Raw genomic sequence first — 15000 nt, forward strand, 5'->3', positions numbered from 1 at the left:
ACCAAAAGACCGACGACCAAAAGACCGACGACCAAAAGACCGGCGACAAAACAAGGTAAAACAACACGGTCTACGCATCAATAAAAGCCAACAATGGCCATGAGCAGTTTCACTGAGCTAACGTGTGAGTGTAGAAGAGTTTGTATGTACATGCGTTGTCCCTTTAAGAAGCTACGTCCGTCAGGGTCTTAAGTTCTCCAACAAAAAACAATAAAAGTCCGGGAAATTTGGAGCTTTTCTTTAGCCTAATAATAAATAGGGCATTAAGTATGACTAAATAGTAATTCACAGTTTGTATTTAGGGAATTTGAGCAACGATTTAAATGGTAATTATCAATAACCTTCCGGGCGACCAAAAGACCGGCGACCAATCGACCGTGTACCGTGGCTTATACACGAGGGCAGCTCATATGCGAGAGAATACGGAAGTTATGGTCTTTTTATTATATATTTTATAGTGCAGTGACAATCACTAAATTTATGCACCGCAGATTTTCTTCTTAAAAACAACAATCAATTTTGCTTCAATATTCGTCAAAATCTGACTAGCATTTTCCTTTTTTGGTTTAACGAGACAAAGGATGGCTACTTAATATTAACGTATGAATTACTACATTGTGATAGATATTAAATATTAGTACATCGATTTAGTTGACACCAGAAACAAAACACAATGAGCAGGAAATGATCCTGTTTTAATCCTTCACCAGTTTACACGGGGAAGTTAGCGCGTGTGTTATTTATTGGTTTTGACCCCTCGGTAAACTAATCACATTGCAGAATTTGACCTCTGACCCCAGCGAAGCCTTAAAGATTAGTGACGTCGGTGTAATATAGCCTAAGTAAAAGCCTCCTTCGAGGAAGGAGGAGCCTGCTTTGCCGAAGAGTTAAAGAGTTGAAAAAGAAATGAGGAAAAATCCCACGATTCCCATCTGACATCTCCCTGACCCTGTGGGTTCTTCTTCTGAAATGTGACGTGCTCCAGTGATTTAAAATGTCCCCCAAAAGAAACAGCGGCCAGTCATTTTATGCGGCTCAATCATTTTTCATGGCAGCAAAATGTTACGCCTGCTCCGAAAGGGCACGTCGTTCACGTCAGAAGTGACCTTCACCGGCGAAAATGTTATTGCTGATGGTGCTCTTTTTAAACGTACACTGACTTACATTAGATTGATTCATTGAGACACCTGCAGAATCTGACAATACCTCGTAGCAGACCAGAATACAGTGATACCTTGACATACGAGCAATTTGAGATACGAGTAAAATTTTGAGCAAATATTTATCTTGAGATATGAGACTAATTTTGATATACGAGCATACAACGGACGCAAGAGGCTGTTCATAAGAACATCACGGCCACTGTCTTTCCCGTCGCAACTCCCTCGTGTAATGTCTCTACGAGCACTGGGCGGAGCCTTGCATTTTTTTCAGTGTTTTTTTTCCCCGTTAGTCAATGCGAATGGCGGACCGATCGCTAATATGAGAGGATTATATACTACTTCTCGTTGGCAAGTGGTCGTGCGTTATCCTATTGTGAGGACATTTGTGTGCATCATTTTGGGAATATTTTGAAGGGAAGACAAAAGCAAACAACCCTCAATAGGTTGCATCTGAAAGTCAGGGTGGAGGCGGGGCCAATAGAGCCAACCCAGGAGAAAAAGTTATCAAAATTTAAAATTAATTTAGAATTAATTTTAGTGTAAGGTTCGATTAAACTTATTTTTGAGTGTCTGCATCGTAATCCAAGTTCGTTTGAATTTGTTCATGTTATGTTACGAGCGTGTTGCCGTGCAATAAGTTTTTCTGTCTCTGCCCTCCGCAAAATCTGTCTAATTTTAGTACTATTAAACACATTTTAGTAGTATTAAACCACAAGTTATGTGTTGCTTTGTTAATAGATGGCAAATTAGAAGAAATAAAACATTTTTTCCAATTCAACATCCTGTTTTTGGTGTTTTTTCAGAGGGTTGGAACGAATTATTTTATTTTTAGTTCATTTCTATGGGAAACGTTCATTTGAGATACGAGTAAAATCGACATACGAGCTCAGTCCCGGAACGAATTAAGCTTTTATCTCAAGGTACGAAAAATACCGTAAATGCTTTTTCATTTTTTAAAAAAATGTGCGTGCCCCATGTAGGATTTATGAATGTAGTATAAAGATTAAACTGGGCTCATGGACATAAATTGGGTACTGTTGATATGCTTTTATAAAACTTTTATATAGTTTCTACACTAGAAATGCAAGGAATCATGAGTGGGTTCTTGTAAACTCTTAAGACAAACGGCTTGGAATGCATGTATGCGTTTGGTGGACCTGTTCTTTTCCATAGCGAAGAAGTCCAAATGGGGGAAATCCAAACAGGTATGGAGTCCATTTTCCAGCCACGCTACTTCAACTTCCCCCTCCTGCTGACTTGACAACATTGTTCCCCTTCATGGTATCCTGAAACATCCCACAACGAACATAAATACAGTGTCTGTTGTCATTCTCACAAAGAAAAAATCTGTGGATGGAAGAAAAATGTAATAGTTCACCGAGAGGTCTGGAAGGAAACATCTTCTCATTTGCACGCATGATTTAGCGCCAAGACATACAGCATAACTTTCAAAATAATACTCACTCAAGTCTGAGAGGTGCATACCTGTCAACCTCGGCCAATCGCTGATTGCCATTCCCATTATTAAGCGATAAAAAAATAACAAAAAATGCAACGCGGCACATATTTACTCACATAGGGCTCACTTAAGTCAAAAATTTTGTGGACTAAGTGCCCAATCAGTATGCACGAAATTCAATATTCTGTAGATGTCGCTGTGTGTACATTGCTTACTGACCCGCTATAGATTTATATAGTGAAAGGGCAATATTATGCTTAAAGCCCAGTGTCAAAGTGGCAGCCCGGGGGCCAAATGTGGCCCACCGCATCATTTTGTGTGGCCCGGGAAAATAAATCATGAGTGCCAACTTTCTGTTTTAGGATCAAATTAAAATGAAGAGTAAATATGTATATTAAATTTCCTGATTTCCCCCCTTTTAAATCAATAATTGTAATTTTTTAATCAATTTTTTTCTGTGATTTTAGTTCTAAAATCATTGTAAAATCAAAATATATATATATATAAAAAAATCTAAAATAAACATTGTTTTAGGTCTATAAAAAAACTGAATATTCAGGGATTTTAATCCAGTTCTTTTAATCCATTTATAAAAAATAAAAAAATCTAAATATTATATCTAAAATGGTCCGGCCTACGTGAAATCAAGTTGGCCCGCGAACCAACCTGAGTCTGACACCCTTGGCTTAAAGCATCACAATATTAGCAGTCGAAATGGGTAAAACGAGATCGGTTTTACAAAAAAACACAAAAGTTGTTAAACGGCGTACACAATTTGATCAAAAAAACGTATAAAATACAGGAAAAACATAAGTTCCCAGGTATGATACTGCATTGTCAAGTACAAACACAAACTAGCAAACAAAGACCCCCGTTATTAGTCCACGCAACTCACAATACGCCGAATTGAACAACACAACTACAGTAACCCCATCACCATTCACGGTTGCTTTCCTTTACGTGCAATTCTCTGAACCGTAAAGTTTCTTGCGACCTTGGAGAACATTTTTTTTCCATTCTTCCACAAAAATGTAACTGTTTTTTTTTTTGCATTTGCAATGAATGGTGGACCATCTGGTTGGCCTTGACATACCAACACAGCGGACAAAACATCAGGCAGATGACGTTGAAGCTCCCCTTGAAAGAAACCTTGGTCCTAAACATCCTCGCAAATAACAGCTAAGGAGCCAAGGATGTGGCCCATTTTCATCAACGCCCACACACAACACACACACACACACACACACACACACACAAACAGGCAACAAGCCAAAAGCTTCCTTCCTAACAAGTCATGCACCTGCAGGAGAACGTTGCTAAGACGCAGGCATCCGCTGGCCGCTTTCGTATGCAGACGCAGGTCAGAGTTTGCCCCGTTTTCCTCAACGACGTCCCGGCGATAAATTGACTTGACAGCAAGTAGATGCTAGCATGAGCTTGTTTTCCCAGCATGACCGCCTAAAGCTTGGTCAAGGGATCCCTGCACCCTCCCGCTGGGAGATTGCCAATCACTACAAGAGGAAGGAGTAAAGAAGTACGTACAGAATTAAACCTCTAAGCCAGGGGTCGGGAACCTATGGCTCGGGAGCCAGACGTGGCTCTTTGGATGCGTCAACTGATGGTTTTCAGTTTGTTTAATTGTATTCCGTTCCTTTTCCATAAACATCCAACCACCTTGAGGAATTGTGTCGCTTTTGCCGGTACTAAGATGTATTCTAAAAGACTAACAAATTCTGCGTCAGCTGTTGCTTTTAAGTTTGTGACCTTCACAATAAAAGTCACGCACGGAATCAAAAGTTTACATACACTTGTGAAGAACATAATGTCAACTCTGATTTTTCCTCTGATAGTGATTGGAACAGATACTTCTTTCATTCATGAAGTTTGGTTCTTTTATGACTTTATTATGGGTTAACAGAAAAAGTGATCAAATCTGCTGGGTCAAAAATATACATACAGCAACACAAATTAGCATTTTTGGTGACTTAGAAAGTTGTGTCAGTGAAATGAGCTTCATAGCATGGCCTCTTAACTTCTTGGGAGTGATGAGGGACTACAGCTGGTGACTTCTCTGAGGCCATTTAAATAGGGCTCATTGGATGTAAACACCCACAAAAGCTACAATGGGAAAGTCAAAGGAGCTCAGCATGGATCTGAAAAGGCGAATCCTTGACTTGAACAAGTGAGGAAAGTCACTTGGAGCCATTTCAAAGCAGCTGCGGGTCCCAAGAGCAACAGTGCAAACAATTGTTTGTAAGTATAGAGTGCATGGCACTGTTTTGTCACTGCCACGATCAGGAAGAAAACGCAAGCTATCACCTGCTGCTGAGAGAAAATTGGTCAGGAGGGTGAAGATTCAACCGAGAATCACCAAAAAGCAGATCTCCCAAGTATTAAAAGCTGCTGGAACACTGACTTAAACCCCATTGAGAACTTGTGGACAATGCTGAAGAAACAAGTCCATGTCAGAAAGCCATGTATATTTTTGACCCAGCAGATTTGATCACATTTTTCTGACCACCCATAAGGAAGTCATAAAAGAACCAAACTTCATGAATGTTTTTTTTTGTGACAAAGAAGTATCTGTTCCAATCACTCTATCAGAGAAAAATCAGAGTTGTAGAAATAACTGGAAACTCAAGAGAGCCATGACATTATGTTCTTCACAAGTGTATGTAAACTTTTGACCACAACTGTACATATATACATTTCCAGAAATTTTCTTAATGACATCAAAATGCTGTTTAAGAGTGTAAAAAAAAAAAAATTGAATTAAAACAAAATTCAATCTTGAATTAGGTACTTTACAAAGAGCATCGCGTTGTCTGTTTATTTTAATGATTTATTTTGTTTATTTATTTATATAAGCTTTAAATCTCATTATCCTTGTATAATGAATGACAATAAAAGCATTCAATTTAATCCAAATTGGAACATTGGCGTCCTTAAGCTTCGCTATATCGACCAATGAGAGCCTCGCGTTGGCAAAACACAATTTCAATGGCGCCGACACCAACTCTAGCGCGGCTTTAGTCCTAATTTAACAATGTTATTAAAAGAATTGAGATACTTATTGTATTTAAAAAATAATGATTGGCAGCCCGGCAGATGAGTGGTTAGCGCGTGGGCCTCACAGCTCTGGGGTCCTGGGTTCAAATCCAGGTCAGTCCATCTGTGTGGAGTTTGCATGTGCTCCCCGGGCCTGCGTGGGTTTTCTCTGGGTACTCCAGTTTCCTCCCACATTCCAAAAATCATGCACAGCAGGCTGATTGGACACTCTAAATTACCCCTAGGTATGACGTTTGTTTGTCTCGTCGTGCCCTGCGATTGGCTGGCCATCGATTCAGGGTTTCCCCCACCTCTGGCCTGAAACCAGCGCTCCAGCACCCCCGCAACCCTTGTGAGGATAAAGCGGTTCAGAAAATGAATGAATAAAAGTGTTGAAATGACAAAAAAAATGCACTCATTTATTTTTCCTTTTGAATTGTGGGTGTTGCTCTCAAGGAATTGGAAAAAAATGGGAATTGTTTATGGGTCTCCCGGTCAAAAATGCAACAAAGCAGTGCTACGTGAACTTCATGCATCAACCGGGATGGCTCTGCCCTCTCTAGGGACTCTTTGAGCAGCAGTGGAGTGGCCGACCAATAGGGTGAGAGCATTAACCCTCATGTTGACAAGGGTCTGAGAGCCCCTTTGGGGATGAGGGTGGGCTGGAGGCAGCTTTGACTTATGGCTCAGGGTCTTAGAGGTGCGGGAAAACACACGTACACGCGGGCGTGACATCTTTTCTAAGTCAGATTGAGGACATTCTGCCATTGTGGGCTGTTGCCATGGCAACCGTGGTGAAGACCACGCCGCCACAACATCTGCAGTGAGCCCCCATTAGGGGCGTAACGGTTATGGAAGAGCCACAGACAATACGAGCACGTACGCCGAGGCACGCTTTTCGGATACGGAAGCACGCTGAGGCGGGTCATTGTCGAGTGGAAAGCTAACTGTGAAGTGAAAACAACAAGAGCACCTGTGGAGATGAGAGATGGAAGGAAGAGCGCCCCCTTTACTGGCCCACACTTTTGCTCAAAGGCACTTTAACAGGAAACAGGTCCTGTAGATTAGACACCATAGTCTGATTATAGTCCGTATCATACGTGTTATAGTCCCATTTTACTGTCGGCCAGAAAACTACAGTTGTCACCAAGTGACGTCACAGTCCGACAGCATCTTTCGTTTAATTTTGTTGACGGTGGCGGTCATCAGTTTAGTGATTTCGTTCCAAAATATTATATTGTTTGATAGTAAAAATCATACCTGTCAACCTTGGCCAATTGCTCCCCTTATTAATGATAACAATACCCCTTATTAATAAATTAAAATAAAAAAATGCATAAATGCAACGCGTTACATATTTACTCACATTGGGCGCACTTAAGTCTAAAATTTTCTCCCAAGTGCCCAACCAGGGTACACGGTCGATTGGTCGCCGGTCTTTTGGTCGCCCGGAAGGTTATTGATAATTACCATTTAAATCGTTGCTCAAATTCCCTACATACAAACTGCGAATGACTATTTAGTCATACTTAATGCCCTAGTAATTATTAGGCTAAAGAAAAGCTCCAACTTTCCCGGACTTTTATTGTGTTTTGTTGGAGAACTTGTTAAGACCCTGACTGACGTCGCTTCTTAAAAGGGACAACACATGTACATACAGACTCTTATACACTCACACGTTGACTCGGTGAAACTGCTCATGGCCATTGTTGGCTTTTATTGATGCGTAGACCGTGTTGTTTTACCTTGTTTTGTCGCCGATCTTTTGGTCGTCGGTCTTTTGGTCGCCCGGACCGCGACAACGGGCGACCAAAAGACCGACGACCAAAAGATCGGCGACAAAACAAGGTAAAACAACACGGTCTACGCATCAATAAAAGCCAACAATGGCCATGAGCAGTTTCACTGACTGTCTGGGTACATTGCTTGCTGACGCGCTATATTATATAGTGAAAAGGCAAATGTGCATTTCATGCTTAAAAGCATGACAATATTAGCAGTCGACAATGACGTTTTCGTCTGCTACCGGTGACCGAGACAATCCAGATTAGAGTCAAAATGGGTAAAATGAGATCGGGTTTTACAAAAAACGGGGTTAAAAAATCCCGTACAAAAGTTGTGAAATGGCGTACACAATTTGTAATGATCAAAAAACGTATAAAATTCGGGAAAAGGGTATAAATTGACAGATATGTAAAATGCTTAATACAAGTTGTATAGGAAATTGGAACAAGAAAAACAGCCTCTATTTTTTTGTTCCGACCAGCTAGCCTAGCATGCATCTTTTGGGGATGTGAGAGGAAACCGGAGCACCCGGAGAAAACCCATGCAAGCTTAGGGAGAACATGCAAACATTTCCTCAGTGTTCGTTAGATCGAAAATCCTTCGGATTTCATTAAAATGACTGACGACATACGATGTACCGTAGGTATCACATTTATTTGATTACGTTTTATTTAGTTGGCGATGAGGTGCTAAAAGGCAAAGGAGCCTTGAACGGGAAATAATTAGAAAGCAATGACGAATGCGTTACAGCCAGCCATTAAAAGGAAAGCTGTCTCTCATATTGGATTTCATTACATTAGGAGCGCCTAATGTTGCAGGCAGTGAGTTTAGATTTAAACAATGCAATCCCCTCACTTATTACATTTCACGCGGCTATTTGTCACCACATTGGCTCGAAATTAAATAAGGCTGTTGCTATTAAAAGGCAAAAAAAAGTTACTTCGTTAGCTCTTTGGCTTCCAGTTGAAATGGATTGGACACCTATTGCCATCAATAGATGTTTTATCGATCAATGTTTTGCTAACTAATAGAGAAAGACTGATCTTGTCTTAAATGTAAAAAAAAAAATCAAGGACATCTTTAAAAAAACATTAAGGTCAAATGAGGTATAAATTGAATTGAATGCTTTTATTGTCATTTAAACAAATATGATGAGATTTAAAGCTTCACCCTGAAGAGAACAAATAAGAATCACTAACAAATAAATAAGTATTAAATAATAAGTAGGGAATGCAAAAAGTTTAAGTTGCGATTTTAAAATTTAGAGCTTGGAGAAAACTTCCTAATAATGACTAATTAACCTAAAACAATCTCACTTATTACTCTTTATTTTGCTCATTACCTGCCATTTAAAAACCATTTTTTTCCTTTAATACATTATCTTAAATCTTAAAATGCTACGGCATGGCTCTCGCAGTGACTTTATTAGCATTTTCTTTGTTCTTGCTAATATTACAACGGGTCAAAAGGCAGACGAAAGCGTGACGGATATAGAAGATGAATCACTGATAAAAAGGGTTGATGCCCGGGCATCTCTGACTGTGAGGCAAAAAAAAAAAAAAAAGGAATGTGTCAGCGTTTAAATGGGATGACCTGAATCTTGATGGTGACCTTCTGCGGAGACAACAGCTCACGTCGTGCTCCGGGCAGGAAAATCCCTCCAGGAGGGGATGCCGAGTGGTCCGAGTCAGGCCTGGAAATGACTCCAGATCTTCTTTCCTGGAAAAAAATCAAGAACAACTTTTAAAGCACTGGTTGTTTCCTGCCTTCCAAGTAGGAACAAAGCAGCACTGATACTTTGTTGCCTTTATTTAGCCATACCTCAAGCCTCAGATCTCCCCCAAATGAGTAGAGAGCTTCATTTTGGACGTGTCATGGAGGTCGCTGAGGTTATCGTCTGTCATTAGCCAGGGGACCACGCCTGATGCACGCTGGAAGTCACTTACATCATTATTGTTATGCACAGAGCATCATTTAATCAGCGCAAAATTCCATTCCCTGACCCAGTAACCTTTGACCATTTCAGCCCAAATTTGAACAGTTTGATTTTCCCAAAATATCCGGTTTACCAATCCATTTATTCGTTCTTGAGCTATCGTAAACACGAATATACATACAGACAGACCGGATACAGACTGGATACATAAGCTCCGCCTTCTGTGCATTTCACTTCGTGACGGAGGTGACAAATAAAATAAGACTAACAGCGTCATAGGTTCAACAATTATTAATTTCTGCCTCGAATCTTACAGTTATTTGAAGCTATATGAAAATTAAATGGGTTTTTCCCTTCATCCAAACATTGCAAATTGTTATAGATTTTCATACCAGGTGGATGTACCGTATTTTCCGGACTATAAGTCGCTCCTTTCCCATTGTTTGGCTGGTCCTGCAACTAATACTCAAGTGTGACTTGCGTTTTTTTTAAGTTTCCTGACATCTGAAAAACTATTATGATAACAGATGCCAATTTTGCCTGTTGTTCTTCATTATGCTATTATTACTTAAACATATTTTTTCTCTTGGTTTCTGCTAGAATTTAAAAAAATGCTGTCTAAAAATGTAACTTAAGTTCCCATGCGACATATTTTTTCCTCTTCTTTGTGTATTATTTTTTTCTGGAGCAACTTATAGTCTGAAAAATACGGTAATAGCTTTCAATAACTCACTCAGTGCTCATCACTAGCTCATAAACTCCTGGTTGCCATTGACAGCAATAAAGTCCCAATCTATTCTATCTGAGAGGTTGCCCAATGATTTTTTGATTATTCATTTTATGAACAAATAAGAAAAAGTTACCTCAAAAGTCCACTTAGTGATTGTTAGCCTGAGGTGACATACCATTTCATCACGCGTACAGCGTACTACATACAGGGAACTTAAGTCTTTAGAGGGTGTTGGGGGGGGCGGGCTCACTTCATCATCTAAGCCTGGGGAAGATCCTGATGAAGAGGATCATGCTTATGAAGGTAAAGGAAACGAGGATGAGCATGAGCCACAGCAACCAGTTGACCGATTTCTTGGCATTTTCCTCCAAACGTTCCGACTCCGTCTTCAGCTTCTCAAAGTTGAGGTCGGCCTGATGCAACGACTGGCCCAAAGTCTACATGTTGGTGGCAGGGAAGGAGGAAACCAATCATGTAAATAACATATCTCATGGGAAAAAAATATATCCTGTAAAGCAGGGGTGTCAGACTTGGGTTGTTTCGCGGGCCGCGTTAACGTCAACTCGATTTCATGTGGGCCAGACCATTTTAGATATTATATTTAGATTTTTTTTAAATAAATTGATTAAAAGAACTGGATTAAAAGCCCTGAATATTCTGTTTTTAATAGATCTAAAACAATGTTTATTTTAGCTTTTTTTAATAAATATTTTTAGATTTTACAAAATGATTTTTGAACTAAAAACACAGAAAAAAATGATTAAAAAATTACAATTATTGATTTAAAAAGGGGGAAAATCAGGAAATTGAATATACATCTATACTCTTCATTTTAATTTGATCCTAAAACAGAAAGTCGGCCCTCATGATTTACTTTCCTGGGCCACACAAAATTATGCAGTGGGCCAGATTTGGCCCCCGGGCCGCCACTTGGACACATGTTCTGTAAAGTGTCCCTACACCCAGTTCCCAAACTCCTACTTTAAATTAGGAATAGGTCACTGACTCTTCCAATGTAATGAATTCAAGACTTGTTTGCTAGTGCTCCCTAGTGGCAGAAATAGAAACGGAATCATCTCTGATGAGTGACTGACTGGTTTGCACATGTACCTGATTGTCCTGTTTGATGATGCTCTGTGCAGCCAGAGTGTTGTTTTTTAAGTTCCTGGCCAGGTTGAGCATATCTTCAGCGATCTTCTCCTGCAAGTTGTGTTGGTGCTGTAAAATGGCGTCCAGCTCGGCGGCGGACTGGCGCTCGTCCGTAGGTAGACCCCTGAAGTGAAACAATTTAAAATATTGACCTACATCTTTTATTCCAAAAGGAATTTATTTCAATCTGTATTTTACCTTCTGTTTCGCAATTCTGTTTCTGTGGAAAATAGGGGCGGGGAAAAAAAAAAGGTTGAATCTAAAAAAAGCTGAAATTGATAACCAATGATTATTTTTCAAAATAATCAAGTCTTACCTTTGTTTGAAAAGCCCTGTAATGACAAATAGGAACCATTAGTACCATTGTAGATATCTTACAAAAGTTTACAATTACTAGGACCAAACAATAGGATTTATGTATTTTCTCGCATATACGCCGTATTTGTCGGGAAAAATAAGACTGGATCAAGGATGCGGCTTATATGCGCATAAATTAGAATTGACATGCATGAAACGCCATAACACAAGACTAAATAGAGAAAAGATCAACATAAAATGCTACCCAAAATTTATTTTGACGTCGATGAATAAAATTCAAGAAAAAAATAAACCGAGAAATTACCTAATTGCCAGAGAATACGGTAATATTTTTTTCAAAAATGTGTTCAAATGTAATCATATTTGAAACATTTTTACAGGAATTTTCATTTAAAAAGAAATAACAGTGGATATGTACAGTCAACCTGGGATTCAGGTATCGACTGTTTTTAAAAAATACACTTTTTTAATAATGTATCCATCAATAGTTGGTGCTTGCGACTGCGAGAACATTATCCCTGCAAAGAAGTATCATTCCTACCGTGCTGAGCAGCTCATCCCTCATCTCCCCCGTACATCGGGCTTTTGACTGTATATGAACAGTTTTCGTAACAGCCATTCTCTCGTTGGCTATTGTAGGGGTTGTTCCGGGTGAGAGGAATTGATTGGCAAGAGCCTTTTCAGTTGGTGATGACTGCAGGGAGAGAATAGAAATCATATATATAAATGTATTATTTTTTCATTAAATCAGACACCTTGGCAAATTAAAGTGTGATAAATTGGTGGAAACAGCGCCTCTCACCAGCTTCTCTGCTTCCAAAAGGCCTTTCAGAAAATCCACCTTTCGAGTGTATTCTGTCAGCACTTCTGGTGTGGGTTTGCTGGAGTAAACGATAGGAATAAAAAAGAACATTATTAAATAAATATGCATAATCTGTTTTAGCACCGAAGAGTCATTCACTTGATTTTACCATATTTTCTGCTGCAATTTCTATGGCTACAATTCTAGAGCAGTACATATTTCTCCCCATAAATTGTTTTTATGCCACCCTCTGAGCCAAAAACTACTCACATTAATTTACTGGAAGAAAGACACATTCATTAGATTTTAAAAAATGACAATAAAACTGGAAAATGAATGGTTCCTGGTAAAATCTGGCCGTTTTACCCCAATTTATTTGGTAAGAATAACTGGTTCACCTCATGTTTTTCCTCAAAGCCACCAGCATCTCCTCCAAGGCACCAACATACTGGAAAAGAACAAACATTTTAACATATCAACAGGCTTTTAGAGGAACCGTTTATTTATATTACAGTGTAAAAAATAACGTTATTTTGTTGTGTTTTTAAAAAGGTACCTATTGTCCTGGGGCTCCTCAATACTTAATTAATGCAAGTGTTCCTTACACCTGCTTGCTTAGTGAATTTCATTTTGTGAAGATAGAAATGTATCCAGTGTAATAATTTTAAAAAGTGCACACAACTGGGATCAATATACACGACAATTAACGTCCATTTGGGGCTACAGAAATTATTTAAAATTACTCTTAACTCCTTGACTGTTTCTGTGACGACGTGGCTAAACGACTCAGCGGCTACATACCAGAAGGCTAACAACAATCATGCTAACCTCTGCAAACTACGTCTTATACAAACTACAAATCATTGTTTTATCCTCACCCCTTGTTGTGTTACTTTACCTTTTCTAGCCTCCATTCAGCCTCACCCCGTTTTTCCGAAGCTATTGACTCACAGCGGGACAACAAGCGGACGAAGTTGATTTCCAATCTCGAAGCCATGGCAGAAAACCACTGGGCGTCGCATTCTTGTGACGTCAGTAAAACGGACAGTCTATTAAAAATTGCGATTAAGGGGTTTTAGATCCCAAAATACAATTAAATTTGTCTAAGCAGGTTGGAGTGTGTATACATATGTTTCTGTGCACATATGTATATATATGTATATACACAATATATAAATATACATATTTGTATACGTGTGTGTGTGTGTGTGTGTGTGTTTGTGTGTCTATATGTATACATTGTGCGTGTATCTGTATGTATTTATGTAAAAAGGCAAACAAGGTACGTCAAAAATGTGGTTGAATGTTTTATTTTAAAAAGTAATGCCCTCTCACAGGAGAAAATGCGAAGAAAAAAACCACAATTTACTATATTTTCATATTGGATTGTTCCAAAAGAGCAATTGCGCACTCAAGAAAGTTGAATCTCTTCAAAAAATAAGATTACAAACTGGCATATTATTCAGAATTTTTAGCACACAGCAGAAAGCCATATGTTAGAATTAATTAATTTGAACTTTAAGTTTTGGTGAAGGATTAGAAAAATAAATGCATTCCTATCGTGAATGCTATACTGTACTGAGTTTCACATTTTGAATTGGTTTTTCACTATATCAAGCAAGTGACTGTAAATCGGTGCTTTTTTTAAGTTCCAAAAACAACGTTATTTTGCCTTTTTTACCTCCAGTGCAGGTTTTAAAAGGTGAAAAAATTCATCCGCTGCTTCCAGACGACTTCCACTTTTTCAGGATGAGCTCTGCCGCATCTAGAGTTTCATCCTTCTATCATCACAAAGACAAAATTGTACCGGTTTACACACACTTGATTTGCTTGAAATTAGGGACATTTGTGCCTATTTGAAGTTTACCTTGATGAAGCAAAGACGGATGTATTTCTCAAAGGACTTGGTGGATTCCTCCCCGACAAATGCGGTAACAGGAATGGCAGCCAGTTTCTATACCAATATCACATTCATGAAAAAAAAGGTTACCGTATTTTGCTGTTTAATAACCCCCCCCCATTTAATATACCCGGTTATATTAAACAGCAGAGGTATATTAAATGGCGCACAAACGGGAAGGTACGATCCACTACGCACTCTTTATGCCGTGATGGGGTGCATCAATGTTTTGCAGACTAAAACTACTTACTGCTCAGGTTAAAACTACTTACTGCTGAATAAAGTCTGACTTGCAATTTTTATGAACTTAAGTATCTATAATTATGCCCCCATGAACACCATACAAATCTTGCCAAAAAAGCTGAGTTGCAGTTTAATATACCCGGGTATATTAAATGGGAGGTAAATTAAACAGCAAAATACGGTAACCTTTTAATATACCCCTGCCGTTTAATACATCTGGGTATATTAAACGGCAGGGGTATATTAAATGGCGCACAAACGGGAGGCTCAAAAAAGCAAAAATCATTTAATACACCCGGGTATATTAAACGGCTAAATACGGTAGTCATTTCATGATGATACAATACTGGTTATACTCACACATAGTAATAACTAATTTGTTTACCTTTTCTTTAATCATCCACTTGACAAATTTATAATCATAGGCTTCATCACTGTCCATATGTGAGAGGTCTTGATCTACAGGG

The 15000-nt window shown here is 38.9% G+C and overlaps 2 protein-coding genes across 8 annotated transcripts in view; both read right to left on the minus strand.

Annotated features, from left to right (window-relative positions):
* Nucleotides 1–9514: 9514 nt before the first annotated feature.
* Nucleotides 9515–13430, minus strand: use1 (unconventional SNARE in the ER 1 homolog (S. cerevisiae)). Of its 2 annotated transcripts, none has more exons than XM_077607097.1 (8): nucleotides 13289–13430; nucleotides 12789–12838; nucleotides 12391–12469; nucleotides 12130–12282; nucleotides 11587–11602; nucleotides 11469–11490; nucleotides 11232–11394; nucleotides 9515–10558 (listed from the first exon to the last, which is right to left on the minus strand). In XM_077607097.1, exons 1-8 carry the CDS (start codon nucleotides 13385–13387, stop codon nucleotides 10376–10378), a joined length of 765 nt encoding a protein of 254 aa, XP_077463223.1. In that variant the 5' UTR covers nucleotides 13388–13430; the 3' UTR covers nucleotides 9515–10375. The 2 variants fall into 2 exon arrangements, with proteins under 2 accessions (XP_077463223.1, XP_077463224.1); XM_077607098.1 differs by having other exon boundaries at nucleotides 13269–13395.
* LOC144078761 (kynurenine--oxoglutarate transaminase 3-like) overlaps nucleotides 13298–15000 on the minus strand; it is a 10967-nt gene continuing 9264 nt past the window's right edge. For 5 of the 6 annotated variants that reach the window (XM_077607090.1, XM_077607095.1, XM_077607094.1 and 2 more), the window contains exons 11-13: nucleotides 14919–14992; nucleotides 14258–14344; nucleotides 13685–14171 (exon numbers count right to left, since the gene is read on the minus strand). In XM_077607090.1, the coding sequence (XP_077463216.1) occupies nucleotides 14103–14171; nucleotides 14258–14344; nucleotides 14919–14992 (230 nt within the window). In that variant the 3' untranslated portion in view covers nucleotides 13685–14102. Of the gene's footprint in view, nucleotides 13440–13684; nucleotides 14172–14257; nucleotides 14345–14918; nucleotides 14993–15000 lie in introns of those variants that run through there. The other variant, XM_077607091.1, reaches the window with a different exon arrangement.

This window comes from Stigmatopora argus, chromosome 8 (genome assembly GCF_051989625.1).
Source record: "Stigmatopora argus isolate UIUO_Sarg chromosome 8, RoL_Sarg_1.0, whole genome shotgun sequence".
Classification (NCBI taxonomy): Eukaryota; Metazoa; Chordata; class Actinopteri; order Syngnathiformes; family Syngnathidae; genus Stigmatopora; species Stigmatopora argus.